An 18,750-nucleotide genomic window follows, 5' to 3' on the forward strand; every position below is an offset into this window, starting at 1 on the left:
AAACGAAGACTATAATCCTTAATCTAAAGAATAAAGGTCAAAGCATTACTCCTTTTCCAAGAATCAGAAGTGCTACCTAATAACTCCTAACCTCCAAGTATCAACAAGGACAATACCCATCATAAAATACGCATGCAACGTCCTAGGTGTGTTACAAGACACAGACCACCTATTTATAGAAGCACAGTGCAAGTATATTTTAAGTTTCTCATGAAATTATAAGGCATAGTTTTAGTAATTTTATTATTTTTATAACATTAATTGGGATTATAGAAATTCTCATGGTGGTGGCAGAATTTGGCTAAAACCCATATTTTCAACATTAAAAAAAAAAAGTCTCCCAGAAAGTGAGAAATTGCCTAGCAGGGTAACGGGCTTCTAAGAACCACTGCCATGAAAAGGCATCCACGGCCTTCACTTGCTCCAGGAAATAACTGGCCACCAAATACCTTCTGCTCTAATATTCACAGGTTCTGTGGAATGTCCTCAAATGCTGTTTGCTCCCCTGCAGCAAACCAGTGACCTGACACGTGTACCTGAAGACGGATGAGAAGGTCTTCCCACCTCCAAAGACCAGTGAGAAGCACTTCAGGACCCTTTCTTTCACTCTGCGCAGCCTGCTGCGGGTAGGGGATCCCCAGCTGCAAGGATGAGACAATTCCGTTCACCTCGCCTCTGACAAAGGCTGACTTTACTTTACTTTAGTTACTTGTCTTTTGCAATTTTCATAAAGCAAAACCTGAACTCTTTTCTAAAAAGCTTCATTCTTGTCTTGATTGTATTTACTGTTTCTTCTAACATGCAATTATAGAAAACAGCATTTAATTTTGTTAGCAATTCAAACATCACAATAATTCTTGCCAAACCTCAGAACCTCTAACTGTGACCCAACTAAAAACAACTTCAACTGTCTTTGCCTGGTGGCCTCTGCAAGTTGAGGTGACAGAGACTGATGGCTCCTTGGGCTCTGGCATGTTCTCCGTCTGTTCTGATGAGATCAGACACACCTCCATCTGCACACATTCCCGTCTCCAGGCCCTCTCTTCCTATACAGTTTCCATGTTTCTAGCTATGCCTGTTGTCTCCAGCTGAACTAGACAGGAATAAGATGAAGGCAACCTGAAACACAAAGGATTCAAGAGAAACTACATTTTCATGAACATTTGCCTTCCTATTACACCATTAGTATGTGTTTCCAAAAGAAGGAAAAGAGTTGGAGAAAATGGGTTTTATAGTTAGGGTTTGATTTTTAATGTGTTTTTAGAGCAACAGTTGCTTTTTCCCCTCAGCATTTGACGGAAATTGCTGCTGGCACAAGCTGTCTGTCGAGTGGCCAGATAAAAGGAAGCTGCCCTCGCTAGGGTGGGGCCTTTTGTTAGAAATAAAAACCCTCCATCTCCTCCTGCTCCTGGGGAAGGCCTGCACTCTCTCAGGGGTGTGTGCAAGGAGACACAGTTACAGAAGACTTCACATAAGACATTTCGGTATTCGCCTCCTTGTCTGCTAAGGGCTCTACCGAAGTCACTCAGGTCAGAATGAAGCTCCCTGAGGGGCCCCCTGAGCACAGGCTCAGGAGGTAGGGAACTACCGGAGAGAAGGGAGCTTTCCCCAGTGCCCACAGAAGCCAATCTAGAAAGCAGCTCTGCAACCCGTGCAGACAGCCTTTTGTGGGAAGCCACAAACCTTCCCAGATCTGAAACAGCTGCACATGAAACCCAGAGGGGCTTTGTTCATTCACCTCCAGGTATCCCCACAATGCTGTTTCCAGAAGGAAATGCAATGAGAACTGCTGTTGATGTCTCTGATGGACAAAAGGAATTCTATGAATTTATAGAAATGGTCATTATTATTACTATTTAATTTCAACTGATCATTTTTTAATATCAAGCAACTGAATTTCCTTAAACAAAATCCTCTAAACAATCAGACAATTCTCACTCAACAGAGGAACATAAAGGCTGTGGTGTGCATGGGGCTTTCTGGAAAGAGAAAGAGCAGCTTCCAGTGGAGACCCAGCAAGCACGACCTCAGCCAGGAGCCCACGGTCAGGGCCACGGTGCCAGGTCGCACTGACAGCAAGTGCCCCTGATGCTTCACCTCTGTGGATTCCTCCCCAAAACACACGGCCCAATCTAATCGCTAGAGAAACACTGGGCAACCCTCAATTGAGGGAGAGTCTACAAAATACCTCACTAGCACTCCTTATTAAAAACAAAGTCTGAGAAAATGTTACAACCAAGAGGTACCTAAGGAGACATGAGGACCCAATGTCATGTGATATTCTAAACAGGGTACTGGAACAGAAAAAGAACATTAGGGAAAAACTAAGGTAATCTGAATAATTCAAAGTGTGGGCTTTAGTTAACAATAAGGGCCGAATGTGGTGGCTCATGCCTGTAATCCCAGCATTTTGGGAGGCCGAGGTGGACAGATCACTTGAGGTCAGGAGTTTGAGACTAGCCTGGCCATGATGGTGCAACCCCATCTCTACTAAAAATACAAAAATCAGCTGGAAAAAAAAAAAGAAGACAAGAAATACAGAAAGGAACAGACACATGAAGAACATGGTGCCTGGTGAAAAGGTCCAACATATGAACAACTGGAACCAGAAAGAGTGCAGAGAGAAAATACGGCAAGAGTAATACAGACACACTGTGGGAGGCCAAGGCAGACAGAAAATGCGGCAGGAGCGATACAGACACACTTTGGGAGGCTGAGGCAGGCGGATCACCTGAGATCAGGAGTTTGAGACTAGCCTGGCCAACATGGTGAAAACTCGTCTCTACTAAAAATACAAAAAATTAGCTGGGCATGGTGGCACATGCCTGTAGTCCCAACTACTCGGGAGGCTGAAGCAGCAGAATCACTTGATAACCTGGGAGGCAGAGGTTGCAATGAGCTGAGATTGCGCCACTGCACTCCAGCCTGGGTGACAGAGTGAGATTCTGTCTCAAAAAAAAAAAAAAAAAAAAAAGTGACACAGAAAACGAACACCAGCCAAAGGCTCAAAGAGGGTTATGAACCTCAGGCCAAGTGAGTACAGATGCACATGCACACCTACTTACACAACACACACCCCCAGATAGTATAAATGCATAAAATCAAGTCAGAAAAATCTCTTTAAAAAAGAAGGGGAAAAAACCTGCCAAAGAAATAAGAAATATCTTCCGAAGAGAAACTATCATTAGAAACACAAAAGCCAGAAGTATAAAACAGTGAAGTTTGAAAGCACTGAAAGAAAATATTGGCAATTTAAAACTCAATACCCAATGAACAACCTGCAGGAATGAAGACAGCCTTCCTTCCTTCAAGTCCAAATGGAAAGCTGTTCTGCAGGACTGAAGAATGCCTGCACCCGCCTGGGTGGCAGGGATTAGGGACGCCATGGTAGCAGAGACAGGAGACTAGTTACGCCCTGTGGGATTCCGGCAGGTAAATACACTTAGATCACAGGGGCTGGGTTTCTCATTATCTGAGAAGGATATGGACCAGGAGAGCACCAAAATGAACCTTGTTGTGTTGCACTGGAACTGGAGACACTGGTGTGTATTCACAGTTTTCAACAAATAGAGAGAAACACAGAAACAAGTACAGATGTATCTGAATAAACAGGAATCTGGAAGTCCATAGTGATACATGGAAATCAATTAATAAATAAATGCGGAGAAAGGAAACTACTTGCTTCTAGTAGGACACTACCTGGTCATATAGAAAGAACGATAGAAACAGAAAATTATAATTTAGCAATCGTCGTAGTAATAATTTAGCCAAGAAAATCAATGGATGCTATAAGTACTGAGTGAAAGTTTGATGAGGAAGAGGACATTTACATATTCTCAAAGTACTCCCCCTCAAAATACTGACTAAATATTAAGAGTAAAAGATAACTTTATAGTGAAGACACCACCTTAACAAGTAATAAAGGTAACAAAAGCAGCGATGGGACAAATGGGAACCATATGTCAAATATCCCTCAAAATCAAATTGAGGGATATTCAGCAAGGTAACTGTTCTGTAGTCTTCAAAAATGTCAAGGTCTTGAATGCCAAGAAAAGCCTGAGGAACTGATCCAGATTCACAGAGACGTAGCAGAGGAAACAATTCAATGCATGCCATCACCCTGGATTGGCTATTCTTGCTCAGAAGAACATGGCTAAGATAAATGACTGCTCATGAAGAGGGCCTGTGGATTGGACAGCAGTAACACGTGATGCTCATTTCCTGACTCTGACAGCTGTCCTGGGATTGTGGAGAACACCCCTGTTTGTGAGAATTACACATTCAAGCCACGATTCTCAAACTGGGCGCTGTGCATCGACAGGAGGACTCACTCAAACGCATGTCTGGGCCCCATCCCCTGTGAGACTAATCCTGGACTGAAGCCTGAGAACTTGCATTCCCAACAGCAGCTCAAATGATCCTGACACCGAGACCACACTCTGCGAACCGTCACATTCAAGAGTTTGAAGATAACAGAGCATCATGTTAATAATTTACCTTAAATGGTTCAGGAAAAGTTATTTAGTTTGGAATGTTCCAAACTAAAAAAAAAAAAAAAAAAATAGGTAAAAATGATGATCAAATAAAGACCATTTTAAAAAATAAATGTGAGAATTTACTATTAGCAAAAAAATTCTTCAGGCAGAAGGCCAAGGATGCTACATGCAGGCGCAGCGCCCAGGGAAGGGGTGGGCAGCCGTGGGGCGAATGCACAGGCAGAGCAGCTCTGAACAGTCGCGGATGCCTGTGGGGCTAACATGTATGGAGAACTAAGATGACCGAGATCATGCAAAACACGAGAGTGGGTAACTCTGCTCTGGAACTGGAAAGCTGATTGATCTTCAATATCATTAAACCAAAGATAAATATTTTAATTATCAGGTTAGTAACAAAAAGCTATTAAAAGAATGATAACTAGTAGGGAAATAAGTGGGGGTAAATGGAATAAAGAAAAAAACTTAATCAAAGAAGAAAAAATACATAGAACAGGTAGAAAAAATATAAAACAGTAAGATAAGCTATTTACAAATATATCAGTAATTGCATTGAATGTGAACAGATAAATATTCCAAATATTCAGACTAATAAAAAAAAAAATGCAATAAAGACATATGAACATAGAACAGAATTAAATATTCCAAATACTTCAGACTAATAAAAAAATTTAAAAAATAACTGCAAATTACAAGGGGGCGGTATCCACTATCGGAACAGAAAGGAACCACAGAGAAGGTTGAAATCACAGAGGACTCCTCCAAAAAAAAAAAAAAAAAGACACAGAAAAAGTTACATCATGCATATACTAACCAAAAGAAAGTTTCAGATGCTACATAAATGTTGAATAAACTTTACAGTAAGAACCACCACTAAAGGTAAAGAGGAAAGTATCATAATGAAAAGGGTGACTCTACTAACAATGCAATTCTAAATTTGTATGCATCTAATAATACAGCCCTAAAACATGAATGAAACAAAATCTGACAAAACGGAAAGGAGGCACAAATCTACAAAGAGTGGCAGACTTTAACACACCTCCCACAGGAAAGGAAGGACTTCAGGCACAGGACTGAGATCGTGGGTTCTGCACTGAGATCGTGGCTGCTTCTGCCTTACTGGAGAAGGACTGAGGGCAGAGACTAAACCCAAGGAGATCAGAGAGGAAGCCGCCGAAGGAGCTCAGGTGGGAATGATGGCAGCCTGGATGTCAACAGGAAGAAGCGAAGCCACTTGTGAAACAGACTCAACAGGACCTGGCCACGCACAAAAGCAGAGACAGGGAACCAACACCAAGTGTGGGTTTTCTGGCCTACACAAGAGCAGCAAGCAAGGCACCAGCTACAGCGATGATGCAGGGAAGCAGCAAATCTGCAGAGCCCCACTCAAAGAGGGAGAAACAGCACATGCACTCACACACGTGTACAAGGACAGAAAGGGAGAAACAGCACACGCGCTCACACACGTGTACAAGGACAGAAAGGGAGAAACAGCACATGCGCTCACACATGTATACAAGGACAGAAGGAGGTGTGCACAGATTATTAACCGCAGGTGCCTCTGAGAGATATCTTTATGGTTTTATGTGTTTTCCCCAAATCCTCACACTGAATAAAACCACTTCCAAGACAATCCAAAAAATTTACTTAAAAGAAAATGCCAAGTACCTCAAGAAGGAAAGCAAGGGGATCTACTCAAGGACTTTCAGTGGGTGCTTCAGGCAATTTGCTTGTATCAACTCAGACAATTACAGTAATGCAAAAAGATTTAGATTTCAACTCATCTACATGTTGAAGGCATAGCTTGGAGTTCTGATTTAATACAACTATTTCACTTTTACCCATAACAAACCACAGCCGCCACTGCCATGGATATGGATTGTGCTCTTCCCAGTCCACTGACAATGGGATTTGCAGTGCAGGCTGCAACTCACCCGCTGGTTCCCAGCAGAACTTACACACGCCTCGAACCTAATGGAATCTTGCCAGAACAAATAACTCACTAAGAAGGTATGACAATTGGATAAGAAGATCAATGACACAGTTGCCCCTACGAACTTCCACCCTCGCTGTCTGTCCCGAGCTCTGCCTGCCCTCCCTGTGCCTCCCATATGGCCTAAGGGCCTTCTGCAGAAATGGAACCCTCGTTATTTACAGACAAAGAGTAAGACAATACCAGAAGTAACATTTGACAGTAAAGAAACTGACATAACAGCTGATGAACAGAGTGTTCTCCTATCAAGATAATATGCCTGATGAAGAACCTTCCAGAAGAACATCTCTGCTCTGGGGGTGTCATCTGAGGACTTCATCAGCTTTCCACACAGAAATACGGGGAAAAGGGAGAATTATTTCAATGAAAAAGAGGCTCCTTCACTAAAACAAACAAAACACAGCAACAACAAAAATCCCTTTATGGAGAAGTGACTGCATTGTCCCCAGGTGCTGCAGACTCATCCGCCGGCCAGCTTTCTCCATTTCCACAGTCTTACCTCTCTGAATTGACGTAAGACACGGTCAGTCTGATAAGCTCCAATGGTGATTTCCGGGAGAAAGATAGGAACGCTTGTGTAATTCAGCACCTCAAACTTATCCTGAACCCTAAAAAATAAGACACATGTGGATCACACCAAACTATCAAAATAAATACAATAAAAGAAGTTTGTCTGATTTTTTTTAAACATCCATATTAAAAAATCTATATATTCCAATAAATACTACTCGTTGCCAAGCAGTCATCCCAGAAGCAAAGCCTTCCTCCCAAAGACCACTGGTCGATCTGGAGCTGGTAGATCTGGAGCTGCTTTTTAATATTACTCTCAGAACCTGAGGTAGCATCTTTTAAAAGCCTCAGTACCTACAAATGATGACCTTCTGGGAATGGATGCTGTTTTGGAGACAGAAAAAGGAGATAAAGTGTGCTCTAAACACAGGAATAGCAGGAATGAAAAGCTAAAAGCAAACGGTTATACGACAGTGCTCCACACAAAGCATGCCCCCATTAACAATTTTCCAGATGAGTGGATCTTGGGGCAGGAACGGTGAGTAGCTTCAGTCCCTCTGGGGTTGCAGCCAGTGTCTTACTGCTCTGTTCTGTATGCTGAGGCCGACATAGGATGGTCTGTCGTACCACGGCTTGTAAAAGGTCTAATTCTCCACTTTTCTTGGCACCAATAAACATACAAATCATAGGATAGTCTCTTAGCTTTATCATTCCATTTTGCTGAATGTTAAAATATTTATACTTTGTTACAATTTGCTTATTTTAAATTAAATATAGTCTGAATATAACCACTATACTTAAAGATTTTTAAAAAGCATTTTTTGAGCTTTTGGGGAAAAAAAAATTAAAGTCTCTTTTCTTAAGGGCTCAAAACAAAGAAAATAATTATTTTCAACCGTCACATTCCCATTACTGAGTTATAAAAGCAGGAGACGTTTCTCATTTGTAATGGCTCAAATGGAAATTATGTGAGTGTATCTGGCTCTCAGCCAGACTTTGTGAGACAGTCCAGGCCCACTAAGCAAACCCAAGGCCTGTTCCCCACGGTACCCAGGTAGGCTCTCCCACAAACAGAACAACTTGACCAGAACCCAAGGCTCACGGGATCCATGAATCATACTTCCACAGACAGCCACAGAGCTGCGAACCTGCGGCAAGCTGAAGATGAGTGGACAGTAGGTATAGCGTCAGGAGCACCCTAGTAGAAACCGCGTCGCTCATACACAGTTAGTGATCCAATAATGCAAACGCCCCTCCAAGAAACTGCTGCCAGGATAACAATGATCATTTGCTTTCCTAAGTGTATTTATGTGCGTTTCCACATGGGTAGGCAAATGGCTGTAATGTACATACTTACAGATAAGACCGTTTTCTTAGTTTTACTATTAAGTTGGTTTTACTTGCCAAAAGATATTCAAGTATTTTTTAAAAACTCAAGCAAGCAAAACAGAAAGTTTGTGAAGGGCATAAAGCTGTTGTCTTTGGTAAGACTGCTTTAATTATAACACTACAATTTCCCTCTCCAGAGGAAACTGCTGCTGGCTTTCCTTATGCATTCTATCTAAACACTTCCATGCATGTGTCAATAATCTACAAGTCTGTATCTTCTTACTGTTAACACAAATATAAGGATAATTTTTGAAGTGATCTCACAATAAGAAATTCCAACTAAAAATGAAGTTCATATTTTAAATGTTAATAAATATCAATGTAGGGAGGTGACATGGTTCTCTTTACAGTTTGAAAAACCTAAGAAAATGCTAGAAAACGTGAAAGCACTCAGTGGCCTGGACCATGTGTAGTATAGAGAGCAACAGCGCCATCTATGCTTAACTTGGCAACATTACATGTAGTCCGGGAAAATCTTTTAACAAGTACGCTTCAAACTATTTCTGAAGATTAAAAAAAGAATCTGTTGCAATGATTCTATAATTTATTTATACCTAACCAAACTACCCTTTCAATTTATTACTATGAGCTTAATGATGACTACTAGGAAGAGTCCATGGTATATCTCCAGTGAACTAGATTTAAGTAAGAAATAAAGATACAAGGAATCGTTTGATGAGTCAGGAAGCAAAAGGCAGTGAAAGAAAATATTCTCTTCACAAAGCACTTAGTTTCATTAAGAAGAATTTAAAACTGATTGAGGATAATATATCCTTTTAATATCATAAGTCACTGTCTAAAGAAGAAGATAAAATATACTAGAGCTTGGTTACGATATGAGGTGATGGGCCACATATTTTAAAACAAAAGAGTAAGGCAGGAAGACAGAAAAAAGAATAAAATTGTAAATTGTGTTTTATGACTCAAGCTGTTTCCCAATTAAAAGAATGTCAACACTTTGTCCTATAACATTTCCAAACCCTATTTTTCAGTTTCTCCTGAATTGCAAAGTTCTATCTGAAACACTGTACTTCTGATACCAAACTCACATGCTACAGTTTCTGTAAGCACTGAAATTTCATGTTAAAAAGACGTGCTCCAGGAGTCATGTAAAAATCTTAGCAATTAAGCAAAAGAGGGTGGGTGTGAAGGTCTGGGCTCTGGAGAAGCAGGGATGGTCTGAGAGGAGCTTGCACAGCTGGAGGCATGACGTGTCCTCGGAGGTCCCGACTGGACTGAAACCAGCCCAAGCAGGCGCCAGTCAGTTAGGGATGTGGATACGAACAAGACTGAAAAATACAATTACTGCCTCTCAGCACAAGCATAGCTCTATACACATACACATAATTAGACACTGGCAACATGTAACTGAGATGGTGCAGAAATGTTCTAAACCAATAATTTGGTCAGGTTCTGGATAAAATGAATGTCACTGGTAAACAGCATGTTTACAATAATTATGTTAGAAAATTGGTCATAATTATCACTTGAGTCCCTCAATTGAGAAATGGTACTCAAATGAAAATAAACACAATTGATATTGTAAACTTACGAACATCTTTGGGGAGGAAGAAAGACAAAATATCAGGAGAAAAAAGAACAAAACCATTCATAGTGAACTAGATTAAAACAACTGAATGCTATAATTGATACACTATGGGGGAACTACAGGATCCTTCTCTATGCTCTGATAAGCACATAACTAAATAACTACACGAACGGTGCAGAATCGAATCAACACACATTTCACACTGTGTTTAGAAAACGACACTGTTACCATAGGGAGGTCAAGTCAGACACAATCCCTTGTCTCGGTAAGTTTGTTAGATGTCATATGATGCCCAGCAGTAGCTAATACTAACAAACAGGGATACCATATACATTCATGTAAGTAACAGCCTACAAGAGTTAAGGGAAGGTGTCAGGGAGAAAAAAGGGTGATTACGGCCAAGCTTTAAAGACTGCTAGGATTTCTAAGTAACTACTGGGCAGGTGGTGGTTGGTGGAAGAAGGGCCTGGGAGATTGCCTGGTACCCTGGTAGAAGACGCAGAACCAGGGCAGACTGGGATTCTGAATTAATTCTGGGAAAGGAAATTCGGATCTACGACTAAACGAAGATAGGCCACTCAAAGATTCAAGTAAAGATAAAATGGGGTCACTGTGACTTTTTAAAAAAATAAACCTGGTGGGAGTGGGATGAAGAAATAAAGAGGCAGAGGAACAGAGAGCAAGAACTAGGGGATTACCCCCTAAGGGGAGCAGAAGTGTTAGAGACAAGGAAGAGAAGTCACTGAAAGTGGCACACTGACCTGCAGGGTGTGACTTTGGGGAGGATAAGGGGGTCAGCAAGGAAAAAGGAGGGTTCAAGCTAGGATTATGGTTGATGGAGGAGTCGAAGGTTCCACCAGGATTCAAGCCTGAACAGACGGCAGGAGGGACGGCAAGATGACCCAGGGCACAGGACCACACAGAGGATGCAGAGAGCAGCAGCTCTAGCTCCTGCAGCCCGAGAGGGGAGACGCCCCACACACAGTCACACAACCTTGGCAGGCTCGAGCTCTCTGAGCCATGGTCTTCTCCTTGTAAAATGAGGGAGTCCCGCCCCACAGAAGTGCTGTGGAACAGACAAATTATTTCCGAAACACTTTCCAGACACTGTGTTGACATCTACTGTTAACTACGAGATTTCAGACATAACAGCAGAACACGGTTCAGCAGGGTCCCGTCCCCAGCCTCCGGGCCACAAACCTCTGCAGCCTGTCAGGAACCTGGCCACACAGCAGGAGCCGAGCGAGCAAGCCAGCAAAGCCTCATCTATATTTATAGCCGATTCCCCTCACTCGCATTACTGCCTGAGCTCCGCCTGCTGTCAGACCAGCGCAGCATGAGACTCTCACAGGAGCACAAACCCTATTGTGAACCGTGCATACAAGGGATCTAGTTTGCGTACTCCTTCTGAGAATCTAATGCCTGATGATCTGTCACTGTCTCCTATCACCCCCAGATGGGACCGTCTAGTTGCAGGAAAATAAGCTCAGGGCTCCCACTGATCGTACATCATGGTGAGTTGTATAATTATTTCATTATATATAAGAATGTAATAATAAGAGAAATAAAGTACCCAATAAATGCAATGCACTTGAATCATCCTGAAACCATGCCCCCATCCCCGCCTCAGTCTGTGTAAAAACTGCCTTCCATGAAACCGGTCCCTGGTGCCAAAAAGGTTGGGGACCGCTGCAATAGAGCAGTTTAAAGAGAAGATGGAGGTTTCTTAAAGCAAAGTTTTGAATAACAGAGTACATCATTTAGGTAAATTTACAAACACACACACAAATATAGGCATCTAATCCAAAATGTTAACAGAGTTTTAAAAAACAAAGAGGGAACTTCCAGCTTCAGCTCCAAAGGGTGAAGGCTGGAAGCTGTAACTTCCATCCTTCCAGTAAGAAAAAACTGAAAATCAATGGCCTTTCCTGGACTAACAGCAACAATGAATTGAGTGATTTTATAGCTTATAAAAAGTGGAAGAGGCCAGGTACAGTGACTCATGCCTGTAATCCCAGCACTTTGGGAGGCCAGGGCAGGCAGATCGCTTGAGGTTAGGAGTTTGTGACCAGCTGGCCAACATGGCAAAACCCCATCCCTACTAAAAATATAAAAATCAGCAGGGTGTGGTGGTACACACCTGTAATATCAGCTACTTGGGAGGCTGATATGTAAGAACTGCTGGAACCCAGGACGGGGAGGCTGCAGTGAGCCAAGATCATGCCACTGCAGCCTGGGCAATGGGCAACAGAGCAAGACTCTGTCTCAAAGAAAAAAAAAAAAAAAAAGAAAAAGAAAAGTGGAAGGAATGGCAGCCATGTCACAGTGACAGCAGGAGGAGCCAAGAAGACTGTGCCGTCGGTACCTGCAGCGCCATGGAGCAGCAGCGCCATCACGAAGTGGGCCTAGATGGGTTGTAAATGTATACTGGAAACTCCACAGCAACCACTACAAACATTTTTTTAAAGTACAATCAAGATGTTAAGGGAAAAGATAAAAGAGAATCTTATAAAATGCTCAATGAAATCCAGAGAAGGCAGAAAAAGAGGCAGGGAGAAACAACAAATGCAGCAAACTGAAAAGAGGGAAAAGCAATGGTAAAATGGAACTTGATTATCTTCACACTCACTTCTAATGTGAATGGTCCAAACATAGCAATTAAAAGACAGAGACTATCAGAGTAGACTAAAACACAAGACCCAATTACTACTTACTATCTACAAGAAAACTAAAGACTCAAGATAGAAGAGGAAGAAAGACACACCATGCCCACACTAACTGAAAGCTGCAGTGGCTATATTAAATTCAGATAGAGCTGACTTCAAACAAGGACAAACATCAGGGAAAAAGAGGGGCATTACATAACGATAAAGCGGTCAATTCTTCAAGAAGATAATAACCTAAGATAATAAACTATGTACCTAACAACAGTACCTCAAAATATGTGATGCAAAAACCAGTAGAACCCAAGGGAGAAATAGACAAATCCAGTGCTGTTGGAAATTTAAACCCAACTCTCAGTAACCGACAGATCCAGCAGAGAGAAAATCAGTAAGGATACCGATGACTTGAATACCACTACCAATCAGCTCGATCTGACATTTATACAATAGTCCAGCAACAGCAGAACCTACACTCTTCTCAAGCTGAATGGAACACTAATCAAGATAGGAAACACTGGCCATATAAAACCTTAATAAATCATACAGAGAAATCATACACAGTGTATTCTCAGACCACAAGAGAATTAAACGAGAAATCAACAACAGAAAGATACCTAGAAAATCCCTACATACCTGGAGATTAAACACACTTCTAAATAACATGTGGGTCAAAGAAAGAGTCTCAAAATATTTTTTTAAACATTTTGAATAAAAATAAAAATACAACTTATCCACATTTGTGTGATACAGCAAAAGCAGCACCCAGAGGGAAACTGACAGCAGTGAATGCACATGCAACCATTCTTCTGTTCTCCAGGGCTTCCTTCCCAGACCTCCACTAATACCAAAATCTGAGGATGCTCAAGTCCCTTACAGAAAATGATATAGTATTTGCATATAAACTATGCACACACCCCCCATACACTTTAAATGAAGCCTGTCCAACCCATGGCTGTATACAGCCCAGGGTGGCTTTGAATGCAGCCCAACATAAATTCATAAACTTTCTTAAAACATTATGAGTTTTTTTGCCTTTTTTTTTTTTTTTAACTTATCAGCTATCGTCAGTGTTACTTTATGTGTGGTCCAAGACAATTCTTCCAACGTGACCCAGGGAAGCTAAAAGATTGGACACCCCTGCTTTAAATCATCTCTAGAGTATGCATAATACCTAATACAACGTAATACAATAAAACAGTAAATATAATATCTAATACAATGTAAATGCTATATAAATAGTTGTTATACTGTATTTTTACATTTTTATTATTTTTTATTGCTGTGTTATTTTTATTGGCTTTTTTTTTTTCCCAAATATTTATGATCCAAGGTTGGTCGAATCCAAGGATGCGGAACCCAGGGATACAAAGGGCTGACTATATTCAACAAGAAAAAAGATCTAAAATCAATAAGCTTAGGAATCTATAGAAAAAGAGCAAGTGAAGCCTAAAGAAAGCAGAGAAAAAATAATAAAACTAGGGTATACATCAATAAAATGGAAAAGAACTGGATAAATCATCAAAACAAAAACCTGGTTCTTTGAAAAAGTTAATAAATATGAAGGGAAAATTCACAAAGAGCAAATAAATAGCCGATAAAAATATAAATTGAAGTTTAGTGTTTATAAAATGCAAAGCAAAACAAATACTTGTTTGGGTATCAGAATCGAAAGTTTTTGTTTGCATTTTGTTTAATTATATTCTTTATAGGGAAATTCAGAGGACCAGGTCCAAGTATGAATACTGGTACACATATTCTGGAGAATCATTCTGCAAAAACTCAATAACTATAAAATGCGTTCATACACTCTGACCACTTTTATACCTTAAGTAACCTGAAATTGAACAAAAAGGGGTACAACATGCTCTTTACTGTATTATGAACATGAAGAAACTGAAATAACCCAAGAGATCTATTTTAAAGAAACAGTAAATGGATTATGCAGTGTCGGAGAGGTCAAAACTTTTTCTGTAAAATGCCAGATAGCAAATATCAGGCTTTGAGAGCTATACACAGTTTCCATCACATAATCCTCTTTTCCTTCCAATCCTTTAAAAACGTCTAAGGATCATTCTTAGCAGCTGACGGCTGGAGCTGGCCCACAGGCCAGTTTGCCAAGCCCTGATTTGCATCTCAATCAATGGTAAGTGCAGCATATATGGGGAGACATGAAAAAATCAAATTTTAAAATGTTTAACAAAACAGGAACATGCTCAAAATATTGGAAGTAGAATACAAAAATACACACAAGATATATTTAGAAATATATGCACACACACATATTTAAAGACTGGAAGAACCTGCATTCAACTGTTAATCCTGGCACTGTGGCGGCAGAATCGCAGGTGATTTGATTCTATATTCAACCTTTGTTCCCGACTTTCTCTTCCAAGAGGGTATGCCTTTGGCCTCTCATCCACTTTGTCATTTCAGTCCCCTCACCCCTCCCTCCTTCACTTCCCTCCTTACCCAGACTAAGCGTCATGGTTCACCACTACTTACATGCGATTTTGTCTGTGCTCAGTTCCTTGCCCCTCTCTTACAAAACCTTGGTCTTGTTAAAATCCCAGGCTCTGCCCACGGTGAAAAACCACATTCCCTGGGTTCAGATTTGCTTCCCCTGCCTGAAGTTTTTCTGCCAGAAGCACAGCTCTTGCGCTCTCAGAAGCCTTTCCTTCGCCACAGACAGAGAAGGCCTACGCTGCTGTCTGCGGCAGGGCCTCCTTGAGGCTGGCCCTTGGTTGGCTTCTGGAAACTCAGCTTCTAAAAACTGCCCTATGCTGATGAGGCTGAGCAGCAAACTCAGCCCTGCCAGGGTACGATGGGAGTTATGGAGAACACCTGCCTTCTTTCTGGGAGTCTGGAACCTGAGTAGCTGCGAAGCAGAGGATTCCTACGTGACCAGCCCCCAGTAAAAATTACGGGCACTGAGTGTCTAAAGGGCTTTCCAGGCAGAAATACTGCCCATGTTACCGTATTTTTCGCTGCTAGAGAAAGTCACTCAACCAATGTCTCAGTGTCCCTCACAGGAGGAAGAGCCTGTGCATGTATTTCTCCAGAGTCCAACATGTCTTTTTTTGTATTGATCTGTGTATCTGTCCTCATTCACTGTGATAAATCTTATTCTGAACAGAGATAGGCAACTACCACAGACGGCAGCCCCCAAGGCTCCAACCCACAGCACACAGGCTCAGGATGCTGCACCAGGTAAGGACCACATGGATCTGAGCTGCTGGCAGAGGGGAGGAGGCTGTGGGAACCAAGGAAGCTACCAAAGTGAACGTGGGTCTCCGAATTCACCACAGAAGCGGGGACTCCAGGAACTCTGTGGCAGGTTGTTTCTTTCCCCCTCTACTTTATATGAAAAACACCCGCGGTGACCAACTCAAGACTATGAATGGTCATCACCGCACAATGACATGGTGGCTGCCCCTGGCCCACGTAGGGATGCAGGTTTTCATTCTGGACAGAGGACAACAGTGAATGCTGACCGTCCTCTGCATTCCCTGGGTGGACAGTCTGGGGCTGTTTTCCAGCTGGCCCTTTAGATCTCCTCTCTAACCTTCCACCAAGGTGCTCTGTGCCCAGAGGCTGGCTCCTTGCATCCTATGGGCTCTACTGCCCTCTGACTTCAAGTGCAGTTGGGTGGGTGATTGTTCTGCTGGTTCCCTGCATGCAGGTTCCCCATCCCCCTCGGGCTCCATCTGATGCTGGACAGCCTCTCCCACAGCAGCAGCAGCAGCAACAGCAGCTCTGGACTCCAAAGCCCAGTGCCCCGCCCTCAACTGCCATTTCCCACCGTGGATGGCCTGGGTGTCTCACCATCCTGTTGCTTCCCTCAACCCCGCCCTGCTCTTCACCAATGGTTCCTTTACTAAACTCTCTTCTGTTCTCTGGTCAAATGTGCGACCTGTTTCCGGCGAGGAACCTGACGGCTGCAGCTAAAGCTGAATTTTGGGAAAATGGAAATGTTAGGCAAATTCACAAAGTTACACTGATGGAGAGCGCACAACAGCCTTCCTGTGGCCTTCCTGGGAAACCCATGTTGTTTGTACAGTGTGGCAGGTTCCTGCCGGTTTCCAGTCATGCACAGCACATGGCATTTCAGTCCACAACAGGTCACATACACAACATGGTCCTGCAAGATTCTAATGGAGCCGAACACTTCCTGTCACAGCAGCTGTCACAGTGCCGTGGCTCAACGCATGACTCCTGTGTTTGTGGTGATGTGCTATTAACAAACCTACTGCACTGCCAGTCGTGGAAGAGTCCAGCACACACAATTATGTACAGTACAGAATACCTGATATTCTCATCAATGGCCAAGTTTAGGTTATTTACTATACTAGACATTTTATCGTGATTTTTAGAGTACTCATCTCACTTATTTTAAAAAGTAACTGCAAAACAGCCTCAGGTCCTTCAGGAGGCATCCAGAAGAAGGCATCATCGTCACAGGAGGTGACAGCTCCCTGCGTGTTACTGCCCGTGAAAGCCTTCCAGTGAGGCAGGTGTGGATGTGGAAGACAGCGATACGGATGCTCCCGACCCCGTGTAGGCCTAGGCCACTGTGTTTGTATCTTAATTAACAACAACAAAAAAAAGTTTAAAAAGTAAAAATAAGTAATTTTAAAAATCAAAAAATACTTCTAGAATAAGGATATAAAGAAAGAAAAAAAAGCTTATAAAGAAAGTTACAGTAAGCTAAGGTTAATCTCTTACTGAAGAAGAAACTTTTTCTATAGATTTAGTGTAGCCTAATTGTACACTGTTTACAAAGCCTACCACAGTGTGCAGTGACGTCCAAGACCTTCACATTCCCCCACCACCCACTCACTGACTCCCCCAGAACAACTGCCAGTCCCGCCAGCCCCACTCACGGTACGTGCCCTAGACAGGTGGATCACTTTCATCTTTTATACCATATTATTTTTTATGTTTAGATACACAAATACTTACCGTTGTGTTACAACTGGCAACAGTATTCAGTACTGTACCATGCTGTACAGGCTTACGGCCTAGGAGCAACAGGCTCCACCATACCACCTAGGTGTGCAGGTTATAGCATCCAGGCTTGTGTAAATACTCACTATGGTGTTTTCACGACGATGAAACCGCCTAACGATGCCTTTCTTAGAACATATCCCTGTCGTTAAGCAACACAGAACTATACATACAAAGCAGTGCTAAGCCCTGTGGTGCTCAACCCTGCAAAGTTGGTGGGCACATCACTCAGAAGGTCAGCTCTCCCACCAAGGGGCGGGGCACACTGGGAATCTGGATTACAACAAGAAACTGCACTGGCGCATGCACAGAAACAAATATGAATAGCATCTTCATCGCGGTTGTCTTTAGGAGGTGGGTTCAACTTCACTGTAGATTTCCATAAAGTGTGAACTGAGGATAATTAATGTAAATTATTTCTAAGATCAGAAAAAAACTACTTAAAAAGTTAAAAAAAAAAGCTTCGTATTAAAGAACAAAAATACTAATGGAGAAATGTAAACACATCATGAATCTACAATCAGAGTATAATAATATACCATAAACAGTATCATAACATAGTCCCTAAAACTTTAGTACTTACGATATATATACATTGTTCTGAGCCTTTCAAATTATTCCCACATTTAATCCCCACAACAGTCCTATGAGGTAGCTTCTATTTTCTCCCTGCTTTACAACAAGGAGACAGAGGCTCAGAGAGGTTAGGCCCCTTGCCCAGGGTCACAGTGACAGGTGATTGGCTGAGTCCCTCTCAAGGGATCCTTCTGACCTGGTTTTGAAATGGTGAGTCTCTGGTATTACAACAATCATTTTCTTCTCAGAAATATACTTTTATTTTCTCCTCTTGGTCTCCATCACCTACGCATCCCTGTCCTAAAGTTAAAATTACTCGGCATGAACCAGTGTTTGATGGCCCTTGCCACAGTTCACAGCAAAGCACACACTGACTGTGCAACAAAAATGGCTGCACAGGGAATGATCAGCTGACTTTAATGACTCAGAGAAACTTCTACATTCAGACACCTCACAGGACCCCTCTGATTTCTGGTCACTCACCCTGTCAATCAGCAAACTCACGGCCCTCAGGTTGAAATGTGTTGTAACCTTTGCCCATTGTCTCCAGGCTGCAGAATATTTATTCAGGGG

At 42.1% G+C, this 18,750-nt stretch overlaps 1 protein-coding gene across 2 annotated transcripts in view; it reads right to left on the reverse strand.

Moving 5' to 3' along the window:
- NDUFA10 (NADH:ubiquinone oxidoreductase subunit A10) overlaps positions 1-18,750 on the reverse strand; it is a 63,097-nt gene that overhangs the window by 20,657 nt on the left and 23,690 nt on the right. The window contains exons 9-10 of one of the 2 annotated variants that reach the window (XM_030804053.1): positions 6,986-7,094; positions 537-641 (exon numbers count right to left, since the gene is read on the reverse strand). In XM_030804053.1, the coding sequence (XP_030659913.1) occupies positions 537-641; positions 6,986-7,094 (214 nt within the window). The remainder of the gene's footprint in view (positions 1-536; positions 642-6,985; positions 7,095-18,750) is intronic. The other variant, XM_003278880.3, reaches the window with a different exon arrangement.

The sequence above is a fragment of the Nomascus leucogenys genome, chromosome 22a (assembly GCF_006542625.1).
Source record: "Nomascus leucogenys isolate Asia chromosome 22a, Asia_NLE_v1, whole genome shotgun sequence".
NCBI classification, from domain to species: domain Eukaryota; kingdom Metazoa; phylum Chordata; class Mammalia; order Primates; family Hylobatidae; genus Nomascus; species Nomascus leucogenys.